Raw genomic sequence first — 15,852 nt, forward strand, 5'->3', positions numbered from 1 at the left:
TCAATTCAGTATGTTATTTTGAAAATAGTGTTCAGTTCAATAAAAAAAAGTCTCCTTCCCCTATAGCCCTACATTATTAAGCTTTCTAGCCAGAACACGTGCATTTAGCAAAGGAAATGCTAACACTAGTGTCTACACAATACGTTTTATTGATAAAACATAACTCATGCTACATTCCCTTTCAAACCATTTCAGCTGAATTGGATTGATAAGAAAGAGCTAAGTGAGCAGTCGTACACGATAGTGTAGCACATCCCTTGACTCAGAGTCTTACAATGCTAAAGAAAAAAACTTTTTAAGCATTTCCCTAAAACAGAAATGGGAGCTGTATATTTCCTCCTTATTCAGTATAGTTTGGCTGTCTGTAACGTGTTTTGGTGGATTTTCAGGCTGAATATAACATTTGGAAAATAATTGATTACCTATTTTTTCTTCATGATTAGAATGAACCACAGGTACTGTATGATATATGTTACAATTACTATCAAGTAAAGATATCATATTTCAGCCAGCAGACACAGAAAAAAATCTATTGTTTCCAAATGTGTTAACATTTTCATTTACACAACTACTGTGTTCATTAGATTAAATTATTAAAACTTCCAAACTAGTGGAAAAAAAAACCTGTATGTGCTGTAGTTTTTTTGAACTATTTCTTCCATCGAGTACATAAAGTTGGATATGTGTTAAAACTAAATGTTGTTTTTCAGAGCTTGGTGATACTTTAATAAAAGTTGTCTGGGTATCATGTTATGAGGTTATCGATAGAGTGGTTCATACATTTCCCATCTCCCACACATCCTCCTCAAACTGCATTTATGTGGAGCCACTCAAAAATCCCAGGTGATGGAGCAGACACAAGTGGCGTATAAAAATGTAGTGGATATTGAAGTGGTTTCAAGCAAAAATACGAAAACACAGCATGCTGTATATGGCATTTTGTCATCAGTGTGTTTGTATTGTGTGAGTCAAAATCAGGCTGTTGGCGGACCCTCACTGTGTCGGTGATGGTAATAGTTTGCTGGAGCCTTGGGGGAGCTGCTCAGCAGGCGATGCTGTGTCTGTGTTTGTGTGCACATAACAGCAGGAAAGGGTAGAGCAGGCCCCACAGTGCATGTCTCAACAGCCAAGTCATCAACCTTTTTAATCCAGCCCAGCAGGGATGTGTTTGTGTTTTTGACAGTGCATGTGTGTGTGTCTGTTTGAGGAAGAACTTTGTGACAGCTGCTGCCATAAACTTGGCTGTGCTATACTCTGAGACAAGATGTTAGTCCGTCCAGAAATATTTCCAAACGTGAAAATCTTTATTCCAAACAGGAACATTGATTAACTCTTCGCCTCTCTATAGTTTTTTTCAGGTTGGGTTTGAAGATATTTCCTTGTGCGTCTCACTCACAACACCATCTAATACTCAACTCTTCCTTATTTTTGTCTTGCAGGACGAATGTCATAGGATGAACACTGCTGGTGGGGTGTGTCTGTCTTTGCTGTCCTCGCTCCTGGCTGTGGCTGGAGCCCTGGTTGCCTTGTCTGCCCTCGCCCTAGCTCCTCTCTCTGCACTGGCTGAGGCTGCCCATGGGGCTGCCGACGGCATCCCCAGCAATGGGGCAGAGGGCGCCCCATCACCCGTCTCCTCATCATGCTCCAGCCTTGTAGCTGGGGTGCTCTATGGCTCTTTCTCCCTAAGGGAGCTCTTCCCCTCGAGGGCGCCAGGCTGTTCCTGGTCCCTGGAAAACCCGGATCCCACCAAGTACTCCCTCTACCTCCGCTTCACTCGGCACCCTGTCATCTGCAGGACGCACTCCCCCATGCTACTGTCCCTTGACCATCACCAGACCAATCAAAGCTGTCCCCCTCATTTACAGACAGCTACTGTCAGGGATCAAGAAGTCATTGATCTATGTGGCAGCCAATATAACTCAGATGGACCATACTCGTTCTTACAGTTTGACAAAAACTTTGTCCAAGTATGTCTGACCAGACATCCAGCTGCAGATGAGCCTCAGGTTACGAAGGATTTGCTGGAGTTAAGATTGGTGGAGGTTTTACTCATAAACAATGAGAACTCCAGTCAGTTTACCTGTGGCATGCTTTGTCGATGGTTCGAGGAGTGCCTACGGACAGGACACAATGGAGACCAGGAGATTTCTGATGGAGATGGCTGTGGAATGACCCAGACGGGATGTATCTGCCCAAACCACAACATCATGGCACCACCTGTACCATTACTTCCCGAGACCCCCCACAGTTTCAGCAATGGTTCAGTATTTCCAGACGACTGCTGCGTCACCGAGCTGCATTCCAATGATGCAATCGCCATAGCACCCAGAGACGTCCGACAAGGTAGGATTATGACCCATTAGCACACCAATTCAGTACACCAAAGGCTCACTTTTTTTAGTGGTTCCCTATTATTAAAACACGTCTGTACACTACTGTGTACCCACTACTACCCAGCTCGCAGTAACGGCAAATAGACAAGGAAACTTTGCCCTGTCATCCTGCCCTTTGATGCCACCTCAGGGAAGTCACAAGCCTCCACTTGACAGAGAATCTGTTATTTGGATTTTGTTTGTTGGCCTTTAATTAAAAAATGAAGCAGTTCAAAGGGAGACCATTAAACCTCCCATCAAAAGATTTGTAAATGACTGTCAAAACTTCAACCGTCTGATCTATTTTTTAGAGATCTCCCCATGTGGGCAAGAGGTGCGGACTTCAGTTTCCATGCTGCACATAATTGTGTGTTTATCTGTGTGTGTGTGTGTGTGTGTGTGTGTGTGTGTGTGTGTGTGTGTGTGTGTGAGAGAGAGAGAGAGAGAGAGAGAGAGAGAGAAAAAGAGTGAAACCATCTGTTGACGATGTTAAGACAAGATCAGATTTGACACCGATGCACACATATGTGCACATGGTCATTCAAACATCAGTGGGTCGGACATGAAGCTGATGATCCCTTTGCACAGTAACACATGGGAATATGTATGCATCTCTGCATCTGAATGAACCTCTGTGAGTTTCATTGCGTGTGCCATGCCTATAAAAGACAGAAAACTGCTTTTATCATACAAAGCTTGACACATACGAAAGCATTATTAACCTTTATTCTAGTTCGTTGAATTTGGAGAATAGTGTTTCCTGAGAGTCAATCTAGACATGAGCAATCAATTGAGAACAAATGTGTTTTTCATCGCATAGTTCCCAGAATTATGTAATCATATTCCATAGGGTGTATCCAGGCATGTTAGCATAATGAACAGCACTAATTAGAGGCTGACCATCAGTCTTCTTATTGTAAGACCCTTCGCAAACACACTAACATACACACTCAGCGCTCAAGGGGAAGTGTTACTTCGCTGATGGGAAGGTTATCTTTCACTGGATTTAATCAGCAGAGGGGTTGTTATCATTTAATAAACCCAGAGAGGGGGGTAAGGGAGGGGCAGAGCTGAAGCGATGGGGAGAATCTCTCTCTAATTTGAGTCACGCTGAAGCACTATTTCTCGAGACAAAAAAGCAAAACGAAAAAGCGCAACTCCAAAAATTGAGGGTAATTCTTAGCATATGCCAACTGTCTGGAAGCTCTGTTAGTGTTTTTTCTTCTCACCTCAAAGTCACTGATGATGCACACATCTCGCTTAGCTGCTGGTCACTCAAGGAGTGATGACTCACAACTCGCAGATTGTGAACCTCAGAGAGACCCATGATGAGAGGATACCCTGAAGTAGTGTGTGCAAACCTTTGTGTGTGCAGAGTTGTGTCTTTTTCTCACCAATTCCCCAATGTCCTAATTACCCTATAATATCAGCTATACAGTAAACACAACAGCAAGCTGTCAGGGAGAGAGAGAGAGGGAGCGAAGGAGAGAGAGAGAGTGGGGGATCTTGCCTCCATCCTGTTTCTCTCCTGTCCCATTTCTCTATTCATTGAAAGACAAACACTTGCGCCCTCGCTGAGTCAGACTCTTGAAAACAAAGCTTTAATGCTTCCCACGTCACTCCCCATCTCCTTCTCTCAGGCGTTTTGTTATCTTTTTTGACTCTGCCCCCCTTCCTGCAGCTTTTTGTTTCCACTGTAGATATTAGAGGCTTTCCCCTTTTGTGTCAAGTCGAAGGAAGGAATTTGGGATGCCCATATAAGACATATTCCATGTGCAACATTCTGGTCATTTTAGCCGAGGACCATAGATACAATATCCCATCCAAAAAGTTCAGCAGCTTTAAAGTTTACTCCACCAATTGGTTGGTGAATGCCGCTTCAACCCAATCTGTATAAACATTGACGATATTTTTCAATTTTAAAAAAAACTGATTATGACGTATCTTTTTTATATTTATGAAAACTTACTTTAGCCAGCTCTATATGGATTACACTATTTATTCGGAAAATTGTAGAATTGTGCTGTGGCGACACAAGTCCATTTTGATCCTGAGAGCAAGGTATGTCATGTTGAACCTACCTAATGTAATTTCTATCTTTATCGTTCTTCTCGACATGAGCTGCATCTGATTGTAAAAGTTGAAAGGACAATACAATATAAACGACATGTCGAAGAGGCCTCTTTGATTAAAAGAATGACAGGGCCGAGAGAGGAACATGTTAAAGGTGACATTCCAGATGTTGGACAGAGGAGTGTATTAAGCCTGCTGGTGTTGCATTCGATGAGAAGAGGTTCTGTATGCCCTTCTCCTCATTGGACTAATAAACCAGCCTTATTGAAGCTCAACTTGTTCTCTGTGTGTGTCCAGAATTTCATCTCTTGGTCCAAAAATCTGGGTGTAATCACAATATATCCCATTTTGCGCTTCGACAGGCACTGTTGCTCACACAATACACAAAAAGCATAAAATGTAGATTAAAAGCCTCAGCGTTACGGCTTTCGATTATTCCGGTCTTTATCTTTTTGAAATATCAGTACACCTTACACTGAGGTAATCTTTATTTTTTCTTTGAAGGAGTTTAATTATGCATAATTCCCTTATAGAAATACTGATAAGCAAGTAATTAACTGTAATTTAATGTGGACGGTGTTTTTGCCTCCAAACTAGATGGATTGTAAAATCACATCTTCTTTTCTGTACAATACTCAGCCCAGTTTTTATCTGCCCAATTACATTGAGCTGTAATGGGTCTTCCCATACTGACTGACCTTCACTAAGCTTATTGTATTATTTCTGTATCGGCAAAATTCCCCCTGCAGGCCTCTCTGCCTAAAACTGAGCAATGTTTTTTCTCCAGGATAATGCATCTTTATTATGGGTATGCATGACAGGAACAGTGGCCAAATTACCTTTCGCGTGGCCTTTGGTGACCTGAGACATCACTTTTCTGCACCATAGAATCTGTCAATAATTAAGAAGAGGCCTATTTGTAATGGTTCGACCCAAATGGAGCATGAACAAGGATTCATTCTTTACAAAGTAGACGTGTGAATGATTTGCTCTCTGTGGTCTGTATTGTGACATTGTATTTGCAATCCACGTGTATATTCTTAATTTTATCCGGAGAGGTCCTTTGGGTCTTTGTCCATCAAATATATGAATGTATTACCTCGTGACACAAAACAGATTTGAACCACATATCTATGTAAAACAGGGTTAAACAAATGTTGTCTCATTTCCATATAAATTGGGTATTAAGGGGCAAGGCAAGTAGAGTTGTGCTATATAAAACAAGTTTGCGATATCATTCCTACTTATTTACTTAATAAAGATGTATTCTTTAATTTTGCATGGAGGTGTGTGTTAAATGCAAGACTTTAAACGTTTATCTCTCTATAGATGACAAATGACTTTCTGATGCAACAACAATCTGATGTCTGACAAGCTTCTAGTCACGCACGCTATATTTTAAATTATAATACACACAGGCTGCAAGGTGGTGTAGCGGTTAGTGATGTTGCCTTCCAGCAACGAGATTCTTGTTTTGAATGCCTGTCGGACAGATGCCTTTCTGTGTGGAGTTTGCAAGGTCTGCTTGTGCATGAGTTGGAACTCCGGCTTCCTCCCACAATCCAAAGAGATGCTTGTTTCGGTTAATTCATGACTCTACTGTCCATTAGCCCTCGGTGTGTATGTGAGTGTGGCTGGTTGGGTGTCTTTGTATGTCAGCACTGTGATTGACTCGTGAACGGTCTAGGTCAACTCTGCCTCTCGTCCAATGACAGGAGGGATCAATTCCAGCCCCCTGTGCCCTCTAACAGGATAAGCGCTATAGATAATGGACGGATACTTTAACACCCTTCAAACAGCTCTGGTGCCTGACAGGTTGAACAAAAATTGTCAGTGAATTGTATCACAGTTGAACCAGATCAGTGCGTGATGGTAAAAAGAAAGACAAGTAAGATTTTTATTTTTTTTACTTGCAATAACCAAGTGAGTTTAAAGGCAAAGTTTAAGTTTCAGGAAAGTAAAAAAAATGTCCTGTTAAACTTCTTAAAGGTTACCTCAGTCCAACTAAATAACATTCAGAAGAAACAGAAAACATGCCTCAAAGCACTTTTGTGCACATCTAATTCTAGTATTATCATACTCTGCTGCTTGGGCAAAAAAAAAAAAAAACGTTTCATGACTGCCTGTGTTGCAGAGTTAGATCAACACACAGCACATTCCGACACTACACGGGCATTATCAAATTCCAAATTCTGCCCTGCTTATGATGCAAGTTGTAGAAACCATATAATGTCACCGAACCTGCAACATGCACACACACACATTCTAACTTTTTTTTTTTTTTTTTGAGCTCCTGTGACGAGTGACTGACTGTCAGGTCTGCTCGAAGGAAATATAGAAAAAAGAAAGTTCCCCAATGGTGCACCTGTCAATCAAACCCCATCATAACCGACATGGAAGGTTTTTGAAGCTGAAACAAACACACCGCTGTGTTGCATCTACTCATTTGCACTAATTGTCTTCTCTTCAGCATGGTAACATTTTCATTGTATTGATCCCTGTATTATTTCTCCCTCCCTCGCTCTTCACATATTTCACTTTTCTTTCAGCCTTAATGAACCAGTAACTAGAAATTCAGTTGCTGGTTGATTTTCTGCCAAACTCCTCTGCCTGACTGGATGCCAGAAAAAAGTACTCTGTTTATACAAATGCAGCTTGAAGTATGAACTCCCCTGTACTCTGGACTATCAACTGACTAAAAATGAGGACTTTTGTTTTTTTTAGAATCAATGAGAGCAAACATGAAGTCTTTGGAGGAGGTTGGATGAGCAGCAGCAGCACATTTCTGTAATAGTGCTCTGATCACGCTTACAAAGAACAACGGAAATAAGAAAAAGGAATCTTTATAAAAATACCTAAAGCTGAATGATTGTAAAATTACAGTATCCTTTTCTGTAGATAAAACGTCACAATATGAGAGAATAAATAAGGGGCTATTAAGTGATTCCAATGTAATTGGCGGTGATGTGGATATAGACGTATTCTAAGGATTTAAATTGAGAGGGAGGGATTTAACCTTTTCTCAAGTCTAGTATTTCTTCTAATTGAAGTGATGGCATGGACTGCAATATAGGTAAAAACAAACAAACAAATGAAACAATATAGTCATGCATGCCCTTTCCGCACGTCATCCCGCATTCTCTCTCTCTCCCGGATTTCTGACTCTCTTGTCCTGTCTCTCAATCAAAGGAGTAAAAAGCCCCAAAATAAAAACAAATCAGTTTCCTCTCACAATTATTTCATGCATTCATGGACTACAATATGTAGGACTTCAATTTATTCAAAGTTCAGGTGAGGGTACTTGATAACGTTAAAATATCACTCCAGTCCTTCAAACACTCCATTGGCTTCCCTGTTCAATACAGAATCACTTTTAAAATCCAGCGTATTCAACAGGTAGTCAACATTTTTCTTTTTTTTCCCCCCTTTAATTTGATGTCAGATATGGATAATGTATTCACTTACAAGAAGTTCAACATTAGGAATGGATCAATAAGGAGGATTCATGTGGGCTTATCGCAGACATAAATGAGCTCACTGCTTACTGTGGCATATGTAAGCACTCCACTGCACTGCTAGCATAACAGCGGATATGTCGCGAGGGATCAGTGCTGTGATCTGGACACATATGTCGATCCCCTTATTCCATCACCTCATTACTTCTGCTGCGTTCACCATTAGAAGAACAGTGCAACAGCGACGTTAGATCTATCCTGTAGTGTTTGTATGGGCCTCTTAATGTTATCAGCTGTTCTCGGTTGTAAAGACAGCTCATTTGTGCAAATAATATCTTTAACATTATTGTTCTCAATCTGCATCAATCATTTATGGGGAGAAATTACACCATCCTCTCAGTGTTGGCTCATCCATCATGCTGCAAGCCACCACTGCTGTCCTGTAATTTAATTAGTTTGCTTGCACGCATTAACTTGTGGCTGCAAAATGGAAGCTTCTGTCGTCTAATTTCTTTTTCAGAAGGAGGCTGAATGTTGGTTTATTTTCTTTCTTAACTTTTTGCTGATCATGGTATTCAAAGAGTTTGGCATCACTGCAGAAAAAAACCTAAATTAAAAGAGGACCTGAGGCTAACATTACAGTATGCTTAGCAAAGCAATTAAACAATTTAATTAAAAATGTAATTACATGGAATATGAATTAATTACTTATTTAAAAAAAAGTGTGTATATTTACAGTAATGAATGAGCTTAAATGTGGTTAAAGTTACTTCAAGCGAGTTTGAGCAATTAATCCATTTTCACTAGCCATGGAGACTTTTTCAAACACTTAAATTCACTAAGAACAGATTCCAGTTGCGTATAGAGCCATGGATATCAATCAATCACCCCCACTATCGCCTTGCTCTCAAGTTCCTATTAACAAAGTGTATTACATTAATGATATCCAAACGCAAACATGCCCATAAAGTTGTCCTGCTCCAGTCAATTTAATCTGATTTTGAATTTAATTATGGAGAGAAACTAGCTACATGTCCACTCGCCACTAATCTCAGAGCTAATTTCTGTCCATATATACTGTAGGTGGTGAGCTGGGAGAGGGTATTGGGACTCTTTTTACAGTTTAAAGTGAGGCCACTATTTCCTATTTATCAGAAAGCTTCCCCCCTGAAACAAGCCAGCAAAGGAAATTTAAAAAGAAAAAATAAAGCTTTCCTGCGTAACAGCTCGACACTCTCTTTGTGGAGAAAGTGTCCCTGCATGGGTTCAGATAATGATTTTTTTTTTTTTTTGGCCTTTGTTGCCTGTATTAGATAGGACAGCTTAAGAAAGAGAGGAAACATTGGGAAGAGAGAGTGAGGAACCTCACTGCAATGACTGCTATAGCCTCTGTACATACAGCATGTGAAATAACCTCCGTCGGCTCTCCAGTCCCCCGTTAAAGTTTTTCCTTTATTATTATTATTAATTTATTAATAGGACACACAGGGGGGGGGAATTGTTGTTGTTTCCACCAGACGGTTTGAGTGTGACAACTAAAGCCCTACTGCGTGTGGCGGTTAGCATGAGTGTTTAGTGCAGGACGTCGGAAGCTTTTTAATGAGGCTCATTTACAGACAAAAGGGTCAATTTTGCTCAAAACAAATGCACAACAACTCATTTAAATATGTGCAAATAGCACCGGAACACACAGACACAGTGTTTGCTCTGTAGCCTGGTTTAGAATTTATCCCCTTTGCATGTCGTTTGTCTTTTTCTCTCCTTTTGATCAGTCAAAAACCGCCCACATACAATCCTTTAGTGACTCTCGTCTTCCATGCCCTCCAAAAACACTTATTTCCAAGTCTCATCTGTATTAGATCACATTTGAGTAATGGATGTGCGCAGGTTTTTGATGGTATTTTTAATAACGTGCACCGTTCTGAAAACTTTAAAAATGTTCCACGCAGGTAATCAGCTTCAATGTTTATAAATGCATAACCAGCAAACTGTCGCTGAAGAAACATTACCATTCAATCAATTAATCACGAGTATTTCCTTTTGAGAATGTGCAGCGAATGTTTTGTTTCATGGATAAAGCATGACAACATTTTAAGTGTTGAGTGACTCTAAGTGAGTGTCTCCAACACCCAGGTGCAATCTGGCTCTGAACTGTCACAACACATCCAGGTCACGGTTGTTATGTTCAAAGTGTTTTAGAAGCAGCAGTGCAGGAGAGGTGATTTCTTTTTTTTTTTTTACTGCAGTTTTTCTTTAACTTTCTTTGTCCCCCCCCCCCTCCCCTCCCCTACCCCTCACATAAATGGGTATGCCTGTCTTAAATAAATGATCTGACATTAATCAGACAGAGATGCTTTTCATTGTTTTCTATGTGCAGTCCAGCACTAGACTCTGTGCATACATCTTAAGTCCAGTCTTCTTAATCAAACACGTTACTCCTGTAATAGTCACAACTTGCATGCGTTTCTATTACATCACGTAACACCTGATTTTAAAGTCAATGACATTTGTCCCTGAATGTCATTTCCCTGCATGGCAAGCCTGCATATTTAAAATACCAGCGTCTAAATCAACGTCAGCCTGTTCTTCTTGGTCTCGGTCCCTTGACAGGCACACCTCCCTGTGGTATAATCTGTGCATACACACTCTAACACACACGCAAGCCTAAATGTGTTGTGTTTTAAGATGGAAAGGAAGAGAGAGAGAGAGAGAGAGAGAGACAGACAGAGAGGGAGGACGGGGATTAGGACAGAACTCTTGGGACCAGATCACCCTGCACTGAGCAGGAGCCAGTGTTCCGTCACTTAAGAAAACACGCACATATAGGTTTACACACACACGCGCGCACACACACACCCACACACACACACACACACACACACACACACAAACACCCTCCCATCCTTGTGGAATACTATCTGCTTCCTGGTAATTAGAGCAGAGAGAAGTGTTGTGTTTTTTTGTGAGTGCATGCAGGTGTTTATTTTTTCACACCGAGCTGGCATCCTGTACATACAGGTGTTTTACTAACCTTTAACTTTATACAGCGCACACACAAAAAACACACACACGCACAGTGAAAAATGCACACATGCCACAACATATGACAAAGAGTAATTGCATGCTGCGCAACCCAGTCGCTGTGATTTTTCCTAAAATGAATGAAGCAAAGCTGCATGGGTCTGGATATGTGTGTAGGTGTGTGCTTGTGTGTGTGTGTGTGTGTGTGTGTGTGTGTGTGTGTGTGTGGGTGAAGGACTGTCTGCTCAGGGTGACTGTGAGAGGATTAGTATTCTGTGCTCATGAGCTATGGCTCTCTCTGTGAGAGCACTGAGCCCCTTTATGCTCCAGCAAAGGCCTGACACACCACACACACACACACACACACACACACACACACACACACACACACACACACACACACACACACACACACACACACACACACACACACACAAATCTTGTCATTTATATCCATTCCCGTTTTCTCAACAGATCTCTTTGGATCAGTATGGATTTGTAGACCGTCTGGCCCTGGCTGTATTTCAACAGCTATGAAACACAGGCCAACTTCCTGTTGATGCTATTAAAAGTGTCATAAATCAAAAATATAGGAAGACTTATAGTGCGTAGCTTCCAATAAATAGACCACTCTGTCCCACTGCATCAACCACAGCTGGAAGCTTGATTCTGGTAGATTGTAAATACTGTAGATCTGCAGATCGGCATGCTTTGTTTATTTGTGACATACATGTTTGTGTGTGCTGATTCCTCAAATACTGAAGCTGTTATTATGGCTTCAAAGAGAAGCTTTAGAGAGTATTTTATATACCATATTCTGTCATTTTCGACACAACTGGAAAGATGCCAAGAGATAAAGTGAACCTTATTGAGCCAGAGAAAGTGGTTCAAACGTATGTACTAAATGTTACAGCATAAATGTAACCACAAAAAAAGGAACTCCAAAAAGTCAATTTAATCAGCCAAAGAGGTCGCTGAAATAAAAAATCCAAAATGGTGTTACTTTTGACTTGTCTACTTCTAAAAAAAAATGAAATGTTCTTTTCAGTCACTGAGCCTACAGGGAGATGCTGTACTTTAGGTGTGCCTCAAGGGACAAAGTGGCTTACTATCAATTAAATAAAAAAAAAAGGAAAAAAAAGGCGTTAATTTTTGGTCATCGTGATTACACATCAACACTGACAGCCTCAGTTCAAATACCTGAACTGTATCTTTCAACTGCCGTACCTTATTTTATTTTGCACTGTGGGGAGGGGAGAAACGTAATTTTCGATTTAACTGTATGTCTGACATATTTTGGAATTGACAATTAAGTAAACCTTGAACCTTGCATTTTATATCATCCAGTTGATCAGATATTGTGAAATAGCTTTATATAATATGTATTGTCCGGCAGTATATCAATGAACGCACATCGTATCAAGTGTTAGATAGATAGATAGATAGATAGATAGATAGATAGATAGATAGATAGATAGATAGATAGATAGATAGATAGATAGATAGATAGATAGATAGATAGATAGATAGATAGATAGATAGATAGATAGATAGATAGATAGATAGATAGATAGATACTTTATTGATCCTGAGGGAAATTCACGTTTTTAATTTTTTTTAGTGTGTTAGCGTGTTATTGTATCGTATGGAGTTAACCGGTGGTTCCCACCCCTAATGTACAGTACAAGAAAGGAAACTAAGTTCCTACTCATTGATCTATAGCTATATATAATAATATAGAATACATTGTCTGCACCTCACAGCCATATAAACTGCTCAAAAAAAGTTTGTAAATGTTATTTCGTGTAATTATTTTTCCCCTTTATTGCACTAATTGCTGATGTATGATATATCATTGGAAGGCCTGATTAGTCTCCTTTCCAACAAGGTAGAATTTGTAATGATCGTGCATTAGCTAAATGTGTTGGTAGCTCATGAGGTTTCCAACCACCAATTAGTATTATTAAAGTGGTGAAATAATTGACCGAGACAACATTTCCACTTTTAAGGAGTTTATAGGCGCTCATACTGACTGAGCTGTTAGAAGGGCCTACAAGAGGCTTTTTTTTTTTTTTGAAGTAAAAAAGTCTTTCAGTGTTTAGTACACAGCGTCCTCTCTGAATGAACCAAACAAACAAAGTTGCATCTCTGTCCGCAACCTCCATATCTCTCCACAGACGTGGATGCATGTCGAGTCACTGACAGCCCTGGACTTGTTTGAGCCCAAATTATATTAATAATCGCCACGTCGAAATAATTACAAGACTTTGACAGATCGTTTATTTTAAAGACAAACAGAAGCACAATTGTTTTCCTGATTGCTGGAAAGTTTGTATGTGACGCCTCGGAATCATACTGTTATCACTCTGAGTGCAATTTGCCCTTCTTTATGTAAAATTAGATAATCACAGAGAGTGATAGAAATAGAAATTGCACCTTTTTAATAAGGGCCTCAATGGCGTTAAATGGCACCACTGTAACTGTCCATGGCAATTAGTGCTGGTCTTTGTGAATTAGACAGTATTTGTAACAAGCATATTTAGATAAGAAGGGGGTCATTTTGCTGAGTTTTTTTTTCTCTTTTCTTCTTTAATATTCCTGATTTGACATGGATGCAAATGAGACAGGCACACCCAGGAAGCTGTGTGCTTGGCAGTGCAGTTTCCATGCATTTCACCTGAAGCGCCTTCCTCTTGGATTGATGGAGAAGGAACACCAAGTTGATTTTTTTCCTCCTGCATGAAGACGCTTTCGCTGAATGGACTTGATGCCTCTCAGTGTAGTTGCTGCAAACACAAAGAAGCAGCCGGTTTGATGAAACTGGACCTCTCCCATGATGCTGATCTTTTTCTTTCATTTAGAAAAGACTGACTATAAAACTATTAACAATGATAAAAAATGAATAATTCATTCATTTAAAAAAAAAAAAAATCCTATATGTATGAATGTGGAGTAAGGATATAAGTGACCTTGGATTGAAACACACATGATAATTTATGTTAGAGTGATGACTTGATCGTATACACTACATACTTTAAAATGGACACATATAGATACAGTGCAGCAGGACATAGAATCCATGCCCTTGCTTCAAACCCTTTTTAGATCACCGGGGATTTAACTAGTGGAAGGGAAAGGATAGGGTGTAAAAGTTCGCTCTGAATTAGGTCTATCACTGCACCTTATGAAAGTTGCATGATGGGAGCAGAGCTGCACTGAAAGGTAGAGTCGATTTGTGAGCAGGATTTTGAAGCGACGTGATGGAGTGAAGCAATGGAGACGTAGCTAAGGCACCAGTGGGCCCCCCCCCCCCCCCCCCCCCCCATGCCTGCCTGCCATGGAGGATTGTGTACATTTCAGTGTGTCTGTGGGTGAGAAAGTGTGTATGTCATGTGTGCCAGTGAATGGATGACAAAAAGCCTTAGAGCTACAGTCTGTCTCAAAAGGCTCATGCAGCTCGAGAGTGGTCGTAGAGCAATACGATGATAATGGAGTACAGAGATGTATTACTGCGCTGCACACACACACACACACACACACACACATACACATAGAGACTCGTGCAGTCTATATCACTCTCTGGCCCACTGACTCCCAGTCAAGCTCCAATGGCTTCATGAGATCGATTAACTGCAGAAAATAGACGGGCATCTCAGAGTGCAGCTGTGCCCATAGTCATGTGATACAATCCCTGCAGGTCCGTGTTTTCATGTATCTTTGTGTGTCTGTGTGTGTGTGTGTGTGTGTCTGTTTGTGTGTGCATCTGCTTGCCAACGTTCGGATTGCGTGATGATTCCTACATTTTTGCGATTTCAAACCGCAACCGTGAAACTCTGTCTGACAGGTTTGACATTTTGTGTGAATATCAGTCATCGTGCTTAATAAAAGAAGAAAGAAAGAAAGGGTTTGCGCAACACTGCACATTGATTCTCAAACCCCAAAAACCCCGCTGTTGTTGTTGTTGTGGCAACAATGACATTTTGTGCGTTCAAAGCCTTGACATGCAGTTCAGAGCAAAGCATTTGATTTATTTTTATTTTATTTTTTTTGTGAGGACTGAGGGATGTTTCAAGTGCATGAAAAGATGATTTTATTTCATTGCTTTGAGCAGGCAGACAGCTGCGTCCCACAGTGATTCAGACAGTGACTAAACACAGGCCACATACTGGGCGGACACAACGACACCAGTAGAGGGGCTGTTGAAGTTTCTTTGATGAACTCTGTGAACCGAGCGCCTTCACAGCCTTCATAGCTCTGTCTTATTTGCATTGAAGTCATAAGAAATGGCCGACAAAAGCTTGTAAGAGACAAAACATGGGTTTAATCATTTAAATTGGTGGCGTTGATATGCTTGTTTTACAGATATATTAGAGCTTGTGGCTGGGTTACCTGGGGCACCTGTGGCTCAGAGGTAGTGCTGGTCATGCTCCAAAATGGTGGTTTGATCCTCAACTCCTTGTGACTGGATTTAAAGTGTCCTTTAGAAAGATTGACCCGCTGGCAAAGTGTCGAGCACCTCTTTCGGATTCATTTTATTTATTTATTTTTTTTAAAGATTTGTTTTGGGCCTTTTTGCCTTTAATGATAGAGGGAGGACAGTGGATAGAGTCGGAAATCAGGGAGAGAGAGTGGGGAGAGACATGCGGGAGATGGGCCACAGGCCGGACGCGAACCCGGGCTGCCCGCACGTGAGGACTGAGCCTCAATACATGGGGTCGCGCGCACTGCCGCTGCGCCACCGGCGACCCCTGGATTCATTTTTCTGACTGTATAAAGGTTTACAGTTTTTTTTTTTGGTCAAACTAAAGAATGGAGAAAGATAAAAAAAAAAAAACGTCCTGCAGAATCAACAAAGGTCCTAACGACCCACGGATTGAATGGAAAATTCAATTCAAAGGGTTGGTGGCCTCATCTCTTCGGAGAGTCAAAAG

At 40.7% G+C, this 15,852-nt stretch overlaps 1 protein-coding gene across 11 annotated transcripts in view; it reads left to right on the forward strand.

Moving 5' to 3' along the window:
* The window catches only part of adgrb2 (adhesion G protein-coupled receptor B2), a 227,220-nt gene that overhangs the window by 64,084 nt on the left and 147,284 nt on the right, over positions 1-15,852 (forward strand). For 10 of the 11 annotated variants that reach the window (XM_079368683.1, XM_079368685.1, XM_079368684.1 and 7 more), the window contains exon 2: positions 1,440-2,343. In XM_079368683.1, the coding sequence (XP_079224809.1) occupies positions 1,455-2,343 (889 nt within the window). In that variant the 5' untranslated portion in view covers positions 1,440-1,454. Of the gene's footprint in view, positions 1-1,439; positions 2,344-15,852 lie in introns of those variants that run through there. The other variant, XM_079368681.1, reaches the window with a different exon arrangement.

The sequence above is a fragment of the Symphodus melops genome (genome assembly GCF_947650265.1).
Source record: "Symphodus melops genome assembly, chromosome: 18".
NCBI classification, from domain to species: Eukaryota; Metazoa; Chordata; class Actinopteri; order Labriformes; family Labridae; genus Symphodus; species Symphodus melops.